Below are 17,465 nucleotides of genomic sequence, written 5' to 3' on the forward strand. Positions count from 1 at the left end.
CAACCAAGGTAAGATTTATTATTCCCAATTCTTTGGCCTTTCATATTATCAACTTATGAACAGGACTATCCTATAAACCAGAACTGCAGCAGGGGCTCCATAGAGGTGTATTTAGTGTATTGCTTTCAGTAAAAGCAGCATGAGTAGTGATTTTGAATCTACAGCAGTGCTGGTCTCTCTGCCTTAGCACTCTGTGGAACACATTGCAAAAAACCACCAGGTGTTATGTGAAAACTGCTGTCTTTATTCTTCACCAAAGAAAACTTTTAAAGCACATATAACTGTACTGTAGAAACACGCAGGGCAAAAAATCCCCTAGATCGTTGTTTTAAAAGTGAAATGAACGTTTTAAATTTGCAACTGCATGTTCCCTGTCAAAAAAAAGTTACCTCCTACAGTTTCCTAGGAGTAGCTGAAACACCAAAAAGAAAATGCTTAACAGCCTTTGGCCCTGCTTGCTCTCTGGTGAAACTGAATGTGCAGAGACTCATAGAGTCATAGAATGGTTTGGGTTGGAAGGGACCTTGAAGATTGTTTAGTACAAACCCCTCTGCCATGGGCAGGGACACCTTCCACTAGACCAAGGCTTCATCTAACCTGGCCTTCAACACCTCCAGGATGGGGCATCCACAACCTCCCTGAGCAATCTGTTTCAGTGTCTCACCACCTTACTGTAAAGAATTTCTTTCTAATATCCAATCTAAACTTCAATCCATTCCCTCCCTTTTTAATATCCAGTCTAAGCTTCAGTCCATTCCCTCCCTTTCTAATATCCAATCTAAACTTCAATCCACTCCCTCCCTTTCACATCCAGTCTAAGCTTCAATCCACTCCCTCCCTTTCACATCCAGTCTAAGCTTCAATCTATTCCCTCCCTTTCATATCCAGTCTGAGCTTCAATCCATTCCCTCCCTTTCTAATATCCAGTCTAAGCTTCAATCTGTTCCCTCCATTTCACATCTAGTCTAAGCTTCAATCCATTCCCTCCCTTTCTAATATCCAGTCTAAGCTTCAGTCTATTCCCTCCCTTTCATATCCAGTCTAAGCTTCTATCCATTCCCTCTCATCCCATCACTACAAGCCATTGTAGGAAGTCCTTTCTTGTCTTTCTTTAGCCCCCTTTCAGGTACTGGAAGGCCAGTGTTGTTTTCTCCAGGCTGAACAGCTCTTGTAGCCTGTCCCCACAGTGGAGGTGTGCTAGCTCTCTGATCATCTTTGTGGTCCTCTGGACCTGCTCCAGCAGTTTGATGTCCTTCTTATGCTGGGGGCTCAGGAATGGACACAGTACTCCATCTGAGGTCTCAAAAGAGGCGGAGGATCTCCTCCCTCCTCCTGTTGGTCACACTTCTTCTGATGCAGCCCAGGATACATTTGGGCATTTGATGCAGACAAGGACTTCAGATTCAAGGGGGAAAACATTTGTGAGTGAAGTTCAGCCAACCACACAGTTAGTTTTGCACACAGAAGGTGTTTTTCCCAGTATCAGTATCACAACCTTCTATCACATAGAATAGAATAGAATAGAATAGAATAGAATAGAATAGAATAGAATAGAATAGAATAGAATAGACCAGGTTGGAAGAGACCTTCAAGATCATCACGTCCAACCCATCAACCAATCCACTTACAACTTCCCCTGCCTTTCCAAAGTTGATATATATATGTGTATATACATATATATATGTATATTTCTTTTTTCCCCTTAGACATAGTTTTGATGTGCATGTTCCAAATTTTGTGGCCACCAGCAACAAAGTATGTTGGATCTATACTGTTGGGTCTGTCCTGCCTTCACTGTGGGAACTGTCTTTTGCAAGAAAAGGGCTGAAGGGTTTGGAAGGAAACATGCAGTTATTCTGGCCAGTTATGAAAACTGCTGTGAATGCAAATTATCTCTAGCTTCATAGGAAGCATTTTCTGTTGGACACCAGTTGTGCTTTCAAGAGTGAAAGGCACATTGAGTTATTTGCATGGGAAAGCTGGTGTAAGGGACGGTCTTGGTTTGTTACATTCACCATCACTTTGGGGGTTTTAACTTTAAACTAAAAAAAAAATTAAAAATTAAAAAATGAAATCCATGAAATATGTTTGAACCTTTAAGTGACCTATTCACAACATGCCTTAGATTTTTTAAAAGCTTGGCAAACCTTCTGAAGAGTTTCATCTGCTTTCCCAGCAGATGTAGCATTACTGTTTGCTGTAGAAACTTTCTGCAGCTCTAGTAACAAGTTTCCAGTGATGTAATTAGAAGGAAGGTGCAGTGTTTTCTTTGGCATCTGTGAGTAGAATGCTGTGCATATTTATGCTGCTATAAACCCTGGGCAACTCAGTTCATTTTAGTGAAGTTATTTTGGCCTTAGTTCATATGAAATTTGGCTATACCTTTATCTGCAGCTGGATATCTTCCCCAATGGGCAAATGCAACAAAGGTTGTACATTTTCTTTAGCTTTCATATAGGAAGAGACTACTCTCAGCATCAGGGAAAATGCTACTGTTCTGACCAAGGTAAATGCTGTAAAATCTTTAAGGTCCAGATTAAGGTAAGGTTTTCAGGTGTGTCCATACTTGCTTGAATAAGCTGGAGGATGTGCAAGTGCTGAAGTCAAGGCCTTCAGGCCTCTCCTCTACATCTTTTACTCCTCTCTGTTCACTGACCTGTTACATGAGACTTGTGTTCAAGAACCATTTTGGAGTCAAATGCCACGTTTCCATTACCATTTATCTCACAGAATCATAGAACTGTCAGGGTTGGAAGGGACCTCAAAGATCATCTAGTTCCAATCCCCCCTGCCATGGGCAGGGACACCTCACATTAGATCTTGTTGTTCAGAGCCACATCCAGCCTGGCCTTAAAAACTTCCAGGGATGGGGCTTCTACCACCTCCCTGGGCAACCTGTTCCAGTGTCTCACCACCCTCATAGTGAAGAATTTCTTCCTAACATCCAATCTGAATCTATACACTTCTAGTTTTGTTCCATTCCCCCTAGTCCTATCACTACCCGACATCCTAGGAAGTCCCTCACCAGTTTTCTTGTAGGCCCCCTTCAGATACTGGAAGGCCACAATTAGGTCTCTTTGGAGCCTTTTCCTTTCCAGACTGAATAACCCCAACTCTCTCAGTCTGTCTCCACCTCCTTCTCATTTGAGCCAGGTGAAGCCTCTGGTGGTAGCAAGGTCGGTGCTTGCAATGGTTCCTCTGTGCCACTGATGTAGGCGGGTGTCTTTGGACTGTGATACCAAACAAAGGCATGTTCATTGCTGTTTCTCACCAAACACAAAAAAGTGCTTTGGACTTGGAATCTGTCTAACATCTCTCAAGAGGCTCAAAAGGCCTTTGCATAAAGCCTTGTTACTGCTCTTCCTCTTTTGCTAAATGAAGAAGAAACAAGAAATGTAACTAGAAGGGACGGGGGGGGGGGGGGGGGGGGGGAAGGGGGAAGGGGAATTAACTTTTAATGGAAACACATTTCACCTTTCATTTTTTCTGCTTGCCATAAGACATTACCATAGTAAACAAATTGATCTTAGCTCTTAAAATCTTTAATAACATACAGCATTTTGAGTTTTGTCCTGTCCTGGTTAGACCACCCTGTCTTGCTGCTGGCATTCAAGCCTCTATCGACTCAGTTCTTGAACACTGAACTACATTTAAACAAAACAAAACAAAACTCATAATAATAATAAAGTTGTGTGTAACCCACTTCTGTTCACAGACACCTTTGTTACAAGGTTGCCATTGGAGGGGGAGGGATGGGGGATGTTTCAGTACATTAGTGAGAATGGTGTTTTCTGAGCAAAACTGTTTTATCTTGGGACATCATAGTTCAAAGTCCCCACGGTCAGCCCCTGCTTTGTGCCATACAGTGCCTTTCTGCACCTCTACACAAGCAAAGCTTTCAGAGGATGCTCTGAGACATTATATTCTAGACAGCTAATCCATTCATGGGATTGTTACCATGGTGTTACAGTAGCTGACAGAGCTATTTGACAGAGGGGGATGTAAAACAAAAAATCAAAAACACAAAAAACCCCCAAACAAAACAAAACAAAACAAAGAAGAGAGAAAGTGTCACTTTGGTCCACTTTTCAGAATGGTTGGTGTTATAATATATAACCTTCTTTTTTCTTTTTTTTTTTTAATGCAGTGTAGTAAACAATAATTTAAAATACTCTATAGACATTTAAACGATGTACAATAATATAACTTAGTTGGATTCCTCAACTGTACTTTAACAAATACTATCCTAAGATATTTACACCATCTAGTACCATAAGACTGTGCGTTACTGTGCTTGGGAGCTTTATTTGCTTCCTGTCAAGAATGCAGTGGAAGTACAGTATATCACTGTTATTCCACAACAATACCCATGAGTCAGAGTGACTTCAAACTATATGGGGGGGGGGGGGTGACTAGCATTTTGGGGGGTGGGGGGAAGGGACCCTGTTGGTTTCTGTGGAGTTTCACTCATTCACACCAAGGCTGCTAATTTAAGAAACCGATGACAACAATGACAGAAAATGCGCTCTTCAATTTTGAATCGCTCCACAGGACACTCATCAAAAGGAGCTGTTTTTCAGAAGGTAAGTGCTTGGGGTCAGAAAGGCACATCCTCATGAGTGTTCAAATGTAAGCCCCCAGGCAATTAGTAACTTTTGTTAATACAGGCCCACAAATTAGGGAGGTAACCCTGGCTCCTTCACATCTCCAGCACAGGAGCTGGTGGAGTGGTAGCTCCTTCAGTCCCTTGCCCCAAGAGCACCGTGTGGTGTGTGGTGAGTGCTCCCAAGTCAGGTGGGGCAGGCTCACGTCTGTACAGCCCCCCTCAATAAAAAAAACCCCATGAAACAAAACCAAAGCTAGAAATGCAGATATGCAAATGTTAGGAAATTTTTAATCCAAGTTTCCAGAAAATCAGGTGGGGACCTTTGCTACAAGCAAACATTTCTCTGGTTAGGTATGCTGTGTAATAAAGGGGGCTCTTGAGCTTCAAACCACTAGACTTTACAGTAGTAAAAGAGCTGAGGATTTTTGGTTTTGGTGTTGTGTTTTTGTTTTTTTTTTTTGTTGTTTTTCTTAAATCTCTCATAGGGAAAAAGTGTGTGAATTAGAAAGGAGTGCTGGTTTAAAAAGACAGCTTCTTTCTAGACATTCATGTATTTACCAGGGCGGGTACATCATTGCCAACCTTAGAATAAAGATGACACAGACTGACTTGTGTTTTAGCTTTCTTACACTTGTGGAGCTACCACAGCTCCCAGATTGCAGCACCCTAGAGCTCAGCTACTAGGTTTTTGTTAGCTTCTCCATTCATACTGAGCATAGGTTATGTAAAACTATTGAGAATATCAACCTTCAACTCTTCAAGGCAAAATGCAATGCTTGGAAGGTCCTTCCAGTGAATTTGACTGCAAAGCAAAACCTTTGCTATTTGTCGAAGCGTATCTTTGTGCCCTAAAATGCCCTTGGAGGACCTGAGAGCACATGCTCCACACCTCAAGCCTGAGTCTAGAAAGAGTCATTCTTATTCAGGAGGCAAGCAGGAGAAGTCTTTTGTTGTTTGTTTTTTTTGTCAAGAATTTGTAACCACAGTTTTGTGTGGTCTTTTTGCTCAGTTCTGGCGATCGCTTAAGGCCTACAGTAACTGAACTCTAATAGTGGAGTGACAACAGATCAGTAGCATTGAAGAACTTAGGGAGAACCAAATACAAGAACAAAACAAAAAAAAAATCATGAAAGTCAAAAGAGTTCCAATAAGTTTACATTTAGTACAGAATTAAGACATAGCTACCCGTTAGTGCTTAGAATTTTGTGATACTATTAAAACATAAATAATTCTTTCTTTTTTTAGTGTTCATTCAAAGAGTTCCAGTGTCACTGGGAGCTGATGTGATTTTCTCAAAGTGAGTTGTTGGTTGTTTTGTTTGTTCGTTTTTCCCCAAACTGGTAGTGGAGTATTTCCATCATAGGTTTTTGTCTCCCTGCCAGTCGTTTTCTCTCTTCCTGCTTTCTTTAAAATTTAGGTTGTTGGTTTGTTGGTGGTTTTTTTTTTGCAGCAAGGCTGCTGTGTCCTAGCCAGTGAAGATTTAATTTTCTTTGAAAAAATAAAATTTTGGAAAAAAGGAAAAAATGGGGAAAAGGGAAAAAAAATTAAATTGAAAAAAATGAGAAAAAAAATTTTTAAAAAAATGAAAAATGAAGGAAAGAAAAAATAAAAAGTGAAAAAATGGCAAAAAATGGGGAAAATGGAGGGGGAATTAAAAAAAATGGAAAAAATGTGGAAAAATTTAAAATGAAAAAAATGAAAAAAGGAGAAAATAAAAAAGAAAGAAAAAATAAAAAAGAGGAAAATTAAAACAATCTAAAAAAATAAAAAATAGGAAAAACTTTTTAAGATAAACATCAAAAAAAAAAGGATTCGTGCAGGGCTCGGCAGTTTTATTGAAAAATAGGTGAAAGTGTCTTTTCCTTTTAAATGTCACAGGAGCTGCATTGCAGTCAGCTTCTCTGATATGTATAACTTAAAACATTTACTAAGAGAACTCTACAACACCCAGGATTGTATTTTAAAAAAATAATAGAAAAAAAAAAAAAAGGGAAAAAAAAAGAAACAGAGAGAAAGTTTCATGTGGCGGCCGACGTCACCTTATTCCTGTTGCCCTTGTTTCCAAAGCAGTTGCAACAGCCATTCAGCAAAAAAAAATATTAATACATTGAATGCACCATCCTTAGAAGTGTAGGTAGTGGGGAGGGAGTGGTTGTTGTGGGTCTGGTTGTTTCTTTCTTTTCCCAAAGATTAGATGTGCAAAACGATGCTGTCATCATCTGTGATACTCCATACTGCCTTCCCTGGTGGCGGCGGCGGTCTCGGCTCCATTCGCTCGCAGGCAACGCCGTTATTTGCAGGTGAACACCTCTGTCCGCTCGCTGCAGGTGTTGCACTTCACAAAGCAGCACCAGTGGAATTTGCAATTGCACTGCCACACCTTGGTGTACTGGTGCGTGTTGTACCCTCTCCCACAGCACATCATGTCGCACCCATCTGCGTTGGGAGAGGTGCGGTTGCAGAGCCGTCCCTGGGTACCGACGCTCCCCGTGGAAGCGTCTTCCTCACAGTAGTTGGGTGACTTTTCGATGTACACTAAATCTGTCTCCATGGGTTTCTGGTAACTTTTGACCTGCTTGATCTTCAGGAAGGTTGGCTGTCTTAACCTGCTGGCTCGTACCACCTCCACCTGCACCGCAGCATTGTATTTCTCCTTCAAAATGTAGCCAATCTCTCGGAATTTAGGAAGCGTGGTCCAGCAGGTCTTAGTTGTACAGGAACCTGAAACTCCATGACACTTGCATTCCAATTTCATTCTCTCTTCAAGAACCTGCGTGCACACAGACATTTGCCCATTGTTAGTGTGGGAAAACAGTATTGAAATCTTGCTTACATCTCAGCCTGTTTACTTCGCTGCTGCTGGTTGAAATCTTTCAACTGCACGCTTGCAGACCTCCTCACCTCCCAGCAGAGTGCTTGTAACAGATTTTGTTTTGCTTGGGGCCTGCTTAGAAACTCAGTGTTTTGTCATTTCCTTAGAAAATGTTGCATTCATTTCCAAATATTAGAGGATATTTGCTTAAATTTCAGAAGCCAGATTTGAGCTGCCCTGGGGAGAAGGACCTGGGAGTCCTGGTGAATAACAAGTTATCCATGGGTCAGCAATGTGCCCTTGTCATCAAGAAGGTAAATGGTATCCTGGGGTGCATTAAGAGGAGTGTGTCCAGCAGATCAAGGGAGGTTCTCCTCCCCCTCTACTCTGCCCTGGTGAGACCTCACCTGGATTATTGCATCCAGTTCTGCTGTCCCCAGTTCAAGAGGGACAGGAATCTGCTGAAGAGATTCCAGCAGAGAGCTTCCAGAATGATTAAGGGATTGGAGCACTGCCCTGTGAGGAGAGGCTGAGAGCCCTGGGGCTGCTTAGTCTGGAGAAGAATGAGAGGGGATTTAATAAATGTTTATAAATATCTGGGGGCTGGGCACCAAGAGGGAGGGGACAGGCTCTGCTCAGTTGCACCCTGTGATAGGACAAGGAGCAATGGATATAAACTACAGCACAGGAGGTTCCACCTCAACATGAGGAGAAACTTTTTTACTCTGAGGGTGACAGAGCACTGGAACAGGCTCCCCAGAGGAGTTGTGGACTTTCCTTCTCTGGAGACTTTCAAGTCGCATCTGGATGTGTTCCTGTGTGACCTGTGCTAGATTCTATGGTCCTGCTCTGGCAAGGGCGTTGGACTCGATGGTATTCGGAGGTCCCTTCCAAATCCTAACATCCTGTGATCCTGTGAAGTCTTTAAGATACAAATTATTTTAAAATGACTTTAAAATATATATCTTTTCAAACCATTTTCCTTTTTGAAAACAAAAGGGAAAGTTAAATTAAGTGTTTTAAGATTGAGAATGCTTAATCTTTGCTGCTTTAAGCAATGCTTGAAGAAAGTTTCAAAAATACTGACCAGCCTTAATACCACAGAACAACATATTGCTGTGTGGCTGAAGAGACCTTCATGGCTCCTGCATATACTATCAGTGGCAGTACCAGCAAACCTATTAACTATTCAACCCTCAGAGCAGACCATCTCCTTTCAAAGCAGCACACCTTGCAGTAACCATTCCAGCTATCAAGAACCTCCCTAAGAAGCTGGGGAAGGGCCTGGAGAATAAATCTTATGAAGAGTAACTGAAGGAGCTGGGGCTGTTTAGTTTGAAAAATAGGAGGCTGAGGGAAGACCTCTACAATTACCTGGAAGTACATTGTGGAGAGGCTGGTGCTGGTCTCTTCTCACAGGTAATTAGTGATAGAACAAGAGGGAATGGCCTCAAGCTACGACAGGGTAGGTTTAGACTAGACATTAGAAAATATTTTTTCACAGCAATAGTGATCAGGCATTGGAATGGACTGCCCAGAGAGGTGGTTGAGTCACCAACCCTGGATGTATGTAAAGGTGGTTTGGATGTGGTGCTTGGGGATATGGTTTAGGGGTGAACCTTGTAGAGTAGGATTATCAGTTGGACTTAGTGATCCTGAGGGTCTTTTCCAACCTGAATATTTCTGTGATTCTGGGAACACGTTCAAACACAAATACAGTATTTGCACCAGGGCAACATCAGAGGAACTGTGTAACGTTAGAGGAAACATAATGCGCTGAAGGGTCCTGTTCAGCTGTGAGCCAAAGACAAATGGGAGTGCTTATTATGGCTGTTGCTAGAGGAAGTTAACCTAGAGGAGTTTAGTCCAGTGTCAGATGGTCTCTATAAAGGAAACACAGTGGTGGGTGTTTGGGCTCACCCTCTGCCCCCGACCTCCGTTGCAGCTGAGCCACATCACAGCTGGCACATGCCTCCTTCCCTGGTGTATGCCCAGGGGGAAGGCAAGCCCAGCTCCATGTGCATGGTGGAGGGGAAACCAGCCTCATGGAAGCGTCTCTGTTTTTCTGCCCTCGTGCTACCACTTAAGCCTGACCACAATTACACCCACAGTCATCATTAGCTTATGAAAATCAAGGCCTAAGAACAAAGCAAACTGATCGTTCCCTTTCTCAATGGGATGCTAACAAAGAAATATGAGCTACCAAGCTTGTCTTAAAGCATTACTGATGCTGCAGACCATCTCCTGTAGTGGTTTTGTTGCAGATCCCAGAACATGACTGAAATGGGCAAAGGATAAAAGGGCCGAAATCTGAGTACAATGGCATAATGAAGCAGAAGGGAAGTAAAAATGCTTACTGCTTAAGAAAGTGGTCTTAAAATAAAAGCTGCACAGATCTGCTTATCCCTGCAAATAGAGGGCACCCTTCTGAGTTGTTTGAGTTTAACTTAAATTGTATGCTTTGGGTTTTATCCAAATTTCTGGGGTTTCAATATTAAAGAGAATATTTGGTTTTGATTCTTCCTTGGCAGTAGTGGCAAGTACTAGAGAGCTGAGCATCCTATTCAAAAACACCTTAGGCCATCTGGAACTGCAGGGTTTTCCCAGGTTAAGGTCAAGTCAGCCTATCAGAGGCAGAAAATGTGATTTCCAGGAAAGTTTACTGGGTTAGGGAAGAAGATCCTTTAGCTGCAACTACTCTAACAGAGAAAATCAGCAAGGCTGTCATGAGCTGCTTTTCCAGTGGGCACTGTAAAGACCACTGACACACTGTATCACCTTCCTGTCTTCCCTATGGAAAAAACAAACAAACAAACAAACAAGCAAGCATAAAACTTGATGCTTTCTGTTGTGTTCTGGCAGTATTTCCATGGCAGTGAGTAGAGAAATGCTCTAGGGTCCTTCAGGGTTCTTCAGGGTCTCTTCTATTTCATGCTTGTGCAGAAGGATGTGATTTTTTTCTTTTGTAAGACCCCCCAGAAAGATTCTAATCTTGTTTCACAAACCTGCTTTAAAATAATCTCTTGGTGTATGCAGATATGTATAAAAGGGCTTGTAAGTTTTACTTGATATTGCTGAAATATAGTTTTTTGAAACCAGCCTGTTTGTACACATTTCTCACCCACTGCTCAACATACAGTTGCAGCCAAAAGAACTGCAGCACGATCCACAACAAAAGCTGGATGCAGGCAATCTTCCCTACACCTTCGCCAAAGAGCACTAAGATCTATGAACTTCCAGGAAAGCATTATCAGTGGGATGGTTCTGCCATACCTGATTCATCACCTTCTTCTCCCTAAGTAGTAAATCTTGGAGAACAGAATATAATAGAATTAACCAGGTTGCAAGAGACCTTTGAGATCATTGAGTCCAACCTATCATCCAACACTAACTAATCAACTAAACCATGGCACCAAGTTCCCCATCAAGTCTCTTTCTAAACATTTCCAGTAATGGTGACTCCATCAGCTTCCTGGGCAGCACATTCCAGTGTCCAATCACTCTTTCTATGAAGAACTTCTTCCTAACATCCAGCCTAAACCTCCCCTGGTGCAGCTTGAGACTGTGTCCTCTTGTTCTGGTGCTGGTTGCCTGGGAGAAGAGACCAACCCCCACCTGACTACAAGCTCCCTTCAGGTAGTTGTAGACAGCACACATTTTGTCATGTCCTATGTACTTCTGACATCTGGGTTTGAGTTGAAAAGGCCCAGTAGGTAACTTGCTCAGAGACTGGGAGGAGGTGAAGCTGGGAAACTGCTAATTTTTAATTATTGGCACTCTGGGCACTTCCAAGGAGCTTCTGTCTCTATCATTGATATATTTCCCTGATACAATAGAAAGTGTCATTATTCCTGAAGGGAAAAATATCACCCATCCTGGTGTCCTAGGTGTTATCTTTTTATATTTATACATCTATAGATGTGTGTGTGTACTTCTGCCTGTCTGTGTGTATTTGATGGAGATGCTGCCATTTATCTTCAGCACTGCCTGGCACCCTCTGTAGCACAATCTCCAGCAGCTTTATCCTAAGTCTTGATTTCTCCTATTGTTCTTGCCTTTCTGAAGGTCCAGTTTCATGACTCATTTTCCTGTACAGAAATCTGATTTCACTGCTGTAATTTTTTTTCTTCAAAGGTTCCCATTGTTTATGATGGTGGAGGAACTTGAGGCTCAAAAAAGCTGAAGGTTGAAAACCTGTTAATTCATGATCCTGAAGCCAATCTCACAGGTTTGGTTGGTGACTTATTTTGTTTTGTTTTTCATTTTTTTTAGTTTTAGAGGCTTTGATCATGAATCTGGAATGCTTGGGGTTACAACATTGAGCACAGGCCCAATCATCAGGTAGTTGAATTCCTGAACGCTATAATTTGTTCTTTCACAGTCAGCTGTGAGTATAAAATTGTGCCCAAAAACTTGGAGCTCAGGGAATGTAAGACCAAAACTAAGCAGTTTCTAAGCAGATTTAGTTTTTGTTCTCCCCTCTTTCCATCCAGATGCTGCTGAGTGTTCCTCTTTGTTGACAAGCCAGCACATTTTGGCTTTCCCAGAGTTATATCTGTCTGCATGATATCTCAAACAGCTTCCTACTTGCCAGCAAGGTGCAACTGGACCTGGCAAAGGTGTCAGGATTTGACCCCATTCACTCAGCGCTGTGAATGAAGAGCAACTAATGGTTTTCTTCCTGAATATCCCTCCAGCTCCATTTTCCTCAGCAAAATTCCCATCAAAGCTTTGACCCTGAGCCTTAAAGGTACTTATTTACTCAGATCTAATACCGTGCCAAGCTTAGGTGCCTGATTAAAGATTGAAAATCATTAGCTTGTAGAACCCACTCTCTCAGCAGTTTCATTTGTCATATGTCAGTACCTCATATCTAATCTTGAATGGTTTACAGCAAGATATACCTCCCAGAGCAAATTCCCATCCTTGGACTGTGCTGCCTCAGACTAATTGTAGGAACATTCCTCAGGTCCCTTTTCCATACATACAGGCCCACTCCCACCTCGCTGCCATCTTGCCAACTAAAATTTCCTAACTGCTGCTACTTTGTTCGATGAATTGTGAAATATAAACTTAAAGCTTTCTCAACCCACATGTTTTAATACCTGTATAAATAACACACTGAAAATGCAGTTTGAGGGTTGTCCACTGCCAGTTAAGTAGTAAAAAGACTTGTGAAGGCTGAAAGGAAACAAACCAGTAAGTATATGAAAATAAATCCTTTTTGTATTGTTTTGTTTTGACAAGTTCCATATCTAGACCCAACTGCATAACATCAGATACAGTTTCTGCACATATTAAAAAGGCTATCTGGATGAAATATGTAAAAACAACAGTAACATTTTGTGTGTGTTTGTTTTGGCTTGCCTCTTCTGGTTTGTGTTTTGCTTCATGGAAATGCACATTTTTGGACCAGATGTTGAATGTAACAAAATCCATATTACTTTTTGACTGCAGCATCAAGAAGACTCAGAAAACTTTAGGGGCTTTCCCCCATCAAATATGCAAGTGATCAGCTTTTGTTTTGGCTAATAGCAGTACCAAAAGATATGAATCTTGGGTGCAGGATATCACCACTTCTTTGACACTCGTGCTGCAGCAACCATGAAAACCAGTGGCTTGCCAGCAGTCTGTGGACACTGGCTAACAGCTGCAGCATGGATTGGGGTCCACCACTGCTGACTGTGCTTACTCCCTCTCCTGTCACATCCCTATTTTTCTTATTCCTTGGTTTAATGGGAAAAGGGATTGCAGCCACAGCATGAGATGGTTTTTTTTTCCCTGGCACTGCTCAGAGCTCAGAAGGGCTGAGGATGCTCTGTGGTGTGAAGATGCATCAACTGACCTTCCGCCTTTCACCTGCCTCCCTAAGTAAGGCACCCTCTTGTGTAGTATCCCCACTGATTGTAGTAAAACACACGGAAGACCCACTGTGCTGGAATGTGTCCAGAAAAGGGCCACGAGGATGATCAGAGGGCTGGAGCACCTCTCCTATGAAGACAAACTGAGAGAGTTGGGATTACTCAGTCTGGAGAGGAGATGGCTCCAAAGAGACCCAATTGTGGCCTTCCCATATCTGAAGGGGGCCTACAGGAAAGCTGGGGAGGGACTTTTTAGGGTGTCAGGTAATGATAGGACTAGGGGAAAGGGAAAAAAAACCTAGAAATTAGTAGATTCAGATTGGATGTCAGGAAGAAGTTCTTCACCATGAGGGTGGTGAGAGACTGGCACAGGTTGCCCAGGAAGGTGGTTGAAGCCTTATCCCTGGAGGTTTTGAAGGCCAGGCTAGATGTGGCTGTGAGCAACCTGATGTAGTGTAAGGTTTCCCTGCCCATGGCAGGGGGGTTGGAACTGGATGATCTTTGAATCCCCTTCCAGCCCTGACAATTCTGTGCTCTCTTCACTCGAGTCCTCCCCTTGGCTAGGAGGAAAATAAGCCTGGGATCTGGGGACCTGCTGCCCATCACATTGAAGTCCTGTTATTATGAGGGTGGGCTGTATAGATCCTAAACCCCCTGCACCTCTTCCCTAGAAGAAGAGAAAGTAGCTGCTAAGTTTGAGCAATAAACACTTGTGATTGGTTAAAGCTTTCTGAGTTTCATTTTTTACAGTGGAATTTTGCAAAAAGCAAAAATCCTGAGAAGCACTTTTCAAACCATCCCCAAAAATGGTGTGATTTCAGTATTTCACTCTGTTTGGTATGGAATCTGCTATAAAGCTTGAAGGTAAAATTTTAACAATCATGAAGGGTCACAAATATTTAATTTCTAGGGTTTGGTTTGGTGGTTTTTTTTTTTTCTGTCAGGCAGTAGAGAGATATCAGGTTTGAGGGGGTAGAGTAATACTTTACTAGAGAGATGATATTTTTCTTGCATGGTATGCAAGGGCATGAGCATTTCTAGAATAAAACCATCTAGCAAGTCCTAAAATATTTGGCTATTGCTCCCTCCCCTGCCTCCCCCCTCGAATTTTAAAGCAAAATGTTAAAAAAGAAGGATAGTACCAGATGTAGCTTCTGGCAGTCAGTGTTAAGGGTGTGTTTCTGGAAGAAAAAAAAAAAAAAAAAAAGAGGCTAGTAAATCCAACCCAATTGGAAGCAGGAGACCTATCCTCCAGAGATTTTTTGAGCCAAAACTTGCATATTCAGGACATATGGATAAGCATTAGTTATCCGTCTAACCCACCCAAGCTGTAACACCAAACTTTTTGAAATTGGATTTATATCTGTCTGCAAACCAATTTAAGTGGGAAAGTGGAAAGTATGCCATAAAGCACAACTACTGAAAGCTTTTCTTTCATGAATGCTCTCACAAGGGCTGCACAGTGAAATACTTTGTCTCTTTTGGAGAAAGAAACTTTCAGCAAATGATGGACTCACGGCTGTAAAACCTGGAAAGTCACATTCTTGAAATCACTGAGATGACTTAGGAAACAAAGTCACTTTTTAAAGACCATTTTAGGCTTACAAGAGCATAAAATTAGTTGGCTTTTCACTTTTGAAACTAGGATTCAGTGTCCACTGCAACTTCAGAGCATTTCAGCTACAGTCTGAACATGGGTTCTAAGCTTTATGTTCTGTTAGGTGGCAGTGAGGGCAGTTTGCAACATGTTAGGGCACACTGCACATCTTGCAGAAGTCAGCTTATTTAGTTCAAATGTTTTATGTGAAGTGAATTGGGCGTTTTAGGCCCAGAGAACTATCCATCATTATAGACACACACACACTATGTATATCTATATGTATGTGTATCTGTATATATGATGAATGGTAAACCAAATCACCTCACCAGCTGCCCTACAGCTAAAGCACATCAGCAAAAAAACCCTTCCTGCAACCACAGCCCTGTGGTGCCAAGAACTTTGAGAATGACCCATGGCTTAGGTGGAAAAGTTGTCCCAAATGATTGGATAACCTCACAGGATCACAGGATGTTAAGGGTTGGAAAGAACCTCTGGAGATCGAGTCCAAGACCCCCTGACAGAGCAGGATCACAGCATCTAGCACAGGTCACACAGGAACACATCCAGCTGTGACTTGAAAGTCTCCAGAGAAGGAGACTCCACAACCCCTCTGGGGAGCCTGTTCCAGTGCTCTGTCACCCTCACAGTGAAGAAGTTCCTCCTCATGTTGAGGTGGAACCTCTTGTGCTGTAGTTTGTATCCATTGCCCCTTGTCCCTCTTCTGAAGAGTGTGTTTTATTTTTTTTTTTCATCCTCACACTTTTATTGTTTCAAATACAAAAGAATATGTTACTGTCTTCCAGGTCTTCTAAACAGACAAGGAGAAAAGCTCACTGACATCACAAGGTAATGAATATTATGATGGTACCAGGCTGAGCTGCTGGCAGGCAGCGTTATGGGTGTGTTTCTGGAAGGGAAAGAATTAGGCCAAATTTCCTGCACATAACCACAGTCATTATCAACCATAAGAGCATAACTGGCTGGTAAACTGTTAGAAACTCTTTTTTTTTTCCCTTCTTTTTGCTCAAAGCTGTGATCTGCTACCAATTTGTCAGCTTGTTCTTTTAACATGCCCCCCCACCCCCACCCCACTTACCCCTGAAAAACAAACAAACACAACCCCCACTTTTATAATTGAGATTCCCCATGAGGGGCCAGACATTGTTTGGAAGCTTTCAACAGCAAGCTAAGATTGATGGTGTGTGTTTCCAGATGTTACTCTTTCTAAGTTCATTTATCCCAGGGTAATGATACTTGTTTCTAAAAATACATGGTAGAAAGCTGTCTCATAAAACAGCATCAAAGCTCACTTGGGTTTGTTGGCATTTCATTTTTCATTACTCTATCAAAGTTTTTGCCCACAAGATCTCTTTGCAATCATTCAGATTTGCAGCAAGCCATACTTCCAGTAATATTTGTGTTAGACTAGTTTTCCTTTGGAGGCTTGTTTTCATTTTATCACACTTGTGCTTTCTCTCCTGAATCATAGTGGCTATGGTGAAGTTAGCTGCTTCACTCTTTGAGGCAGAGCAGCACTGTTTTAAATCTTTCATCAGCAGAATCTTGTGTCATCAGGAATCACAGATGTTAGGGTCTGGAAGGGACCTCAAAAGATCATCCTGTCCAACACCCCTGCCAGAGCAGGATCACCTAGAGTAGGTCACACAGGAACGCATCCAGGTGGGTTTTGAATGTCTCCAAAGATGGAGACTCCTGAGCCTCTCTGAGCATCCTGTTCCCGTGTTCTGTCACCCTCACAGTGAAAAAGTTTCTCCTTATGTTCGTGTGGAACCTTCTATGCTTCAGCTTGCACCTGTTGCCCCTTGTCCTATCATTGGACATCACTGAGAAGATCCTGGCTCCATCCTCCTGACACTCACCCTTCATGTATTTATACACATTAATGAGGTCACCTCTCAGTCTCCTCTTCTCCAAACTAAAGAGACTCAGCTCCTTCATTCCATGATGTTAGAAATGTCACAAGCTTGCCATCAATAATAGTTTGTCAAGCTGGAGTAAGGAAGTCATTGTGCCCCTATACTCAGCACTGGTTAGACCACACCTTGAGTTCTGTGTCCAGTTGTAGGTCCCTCAATTTAAGAAGGATATTGAGACTCTTGAAAGTGTCCAGAGAAGGGCAACAAGGCTGAGGAGAGGCCTTGAGCACAAGCCCTATGAGGAGAGACTGAGAGACCTGGAGTTATTTAGCTTGGAGAAGAGGAGGCTCAGGGGAGACCTTATTGCTGTCAGCAACTACCTGAAAGTAGTGACAGAATGAGAGGACACAGTCTCAAGATGTGCCTGGGGAGGTTTGGGCTGGATGTTAGGAATAAATTCTTCACAGAAAGAGTGATTTGCCATTGGAATGTGCTGCCCAAGGAGGTGGTGGAGTCACCATCCCTGGAAGTGTTTAAAAAGAGACTGGATGAGGCACTTAGTGCCATGATTTAGTTGATTAGCTGGTGTTGGGTGATAGGTTGGACTTGATGATCTTTGAGGTCTCTTTCAACCTTATTGATTCCATGATTCTATGATTCTATGATTAGCTGAAATGATTCTTAGGGCCATTAGAGTTTGCAATGCAAG

The 17,465-nt window shown here is 42.3% G+C and overlaps 1 protein-coding gene across 1 annotated transcript in view; it reads right to left on the minus strand.

The window, feature by feature from the left end:
- Positions 1-3,477: 3,477 nt before the first annotated feature.
- The window catches only part of WNT7B (Wnt family member 7B), an 80,565-nt gene continuing 66,577 nt past the window's right edge, over positions 3,478-17,465 (minus strand). The window contains exon 4 of the mRNA XM_068165014.1: positions 3,478-7,376. Coding sequence (XP_068021115.1) covers positions 6,897-7,376 — 480 coding nt within the window. The 3' untranslated portion in view covers positions 3,478-6,896. The remainder of the gene's footprint in view (positions 7,377-17,465) is intronic.

The sequence above is a fragment of the Melanerpes formicivorus genome, unplaced genomic scaffold (assembly GCF_026170545.1).
Source record: "Melanerpes formicivorus ecotype bairdi unplaced genomic scaffold, bMelFor1.0.p_v2 SCAF_3, whole genome shotgun sequence".
Lineage (NCBI taxonomy): Eukaryota > Metazoa > Chordata > Aves > Piciformes > Picidae > Melanerpes > Melanerpes formicivorus.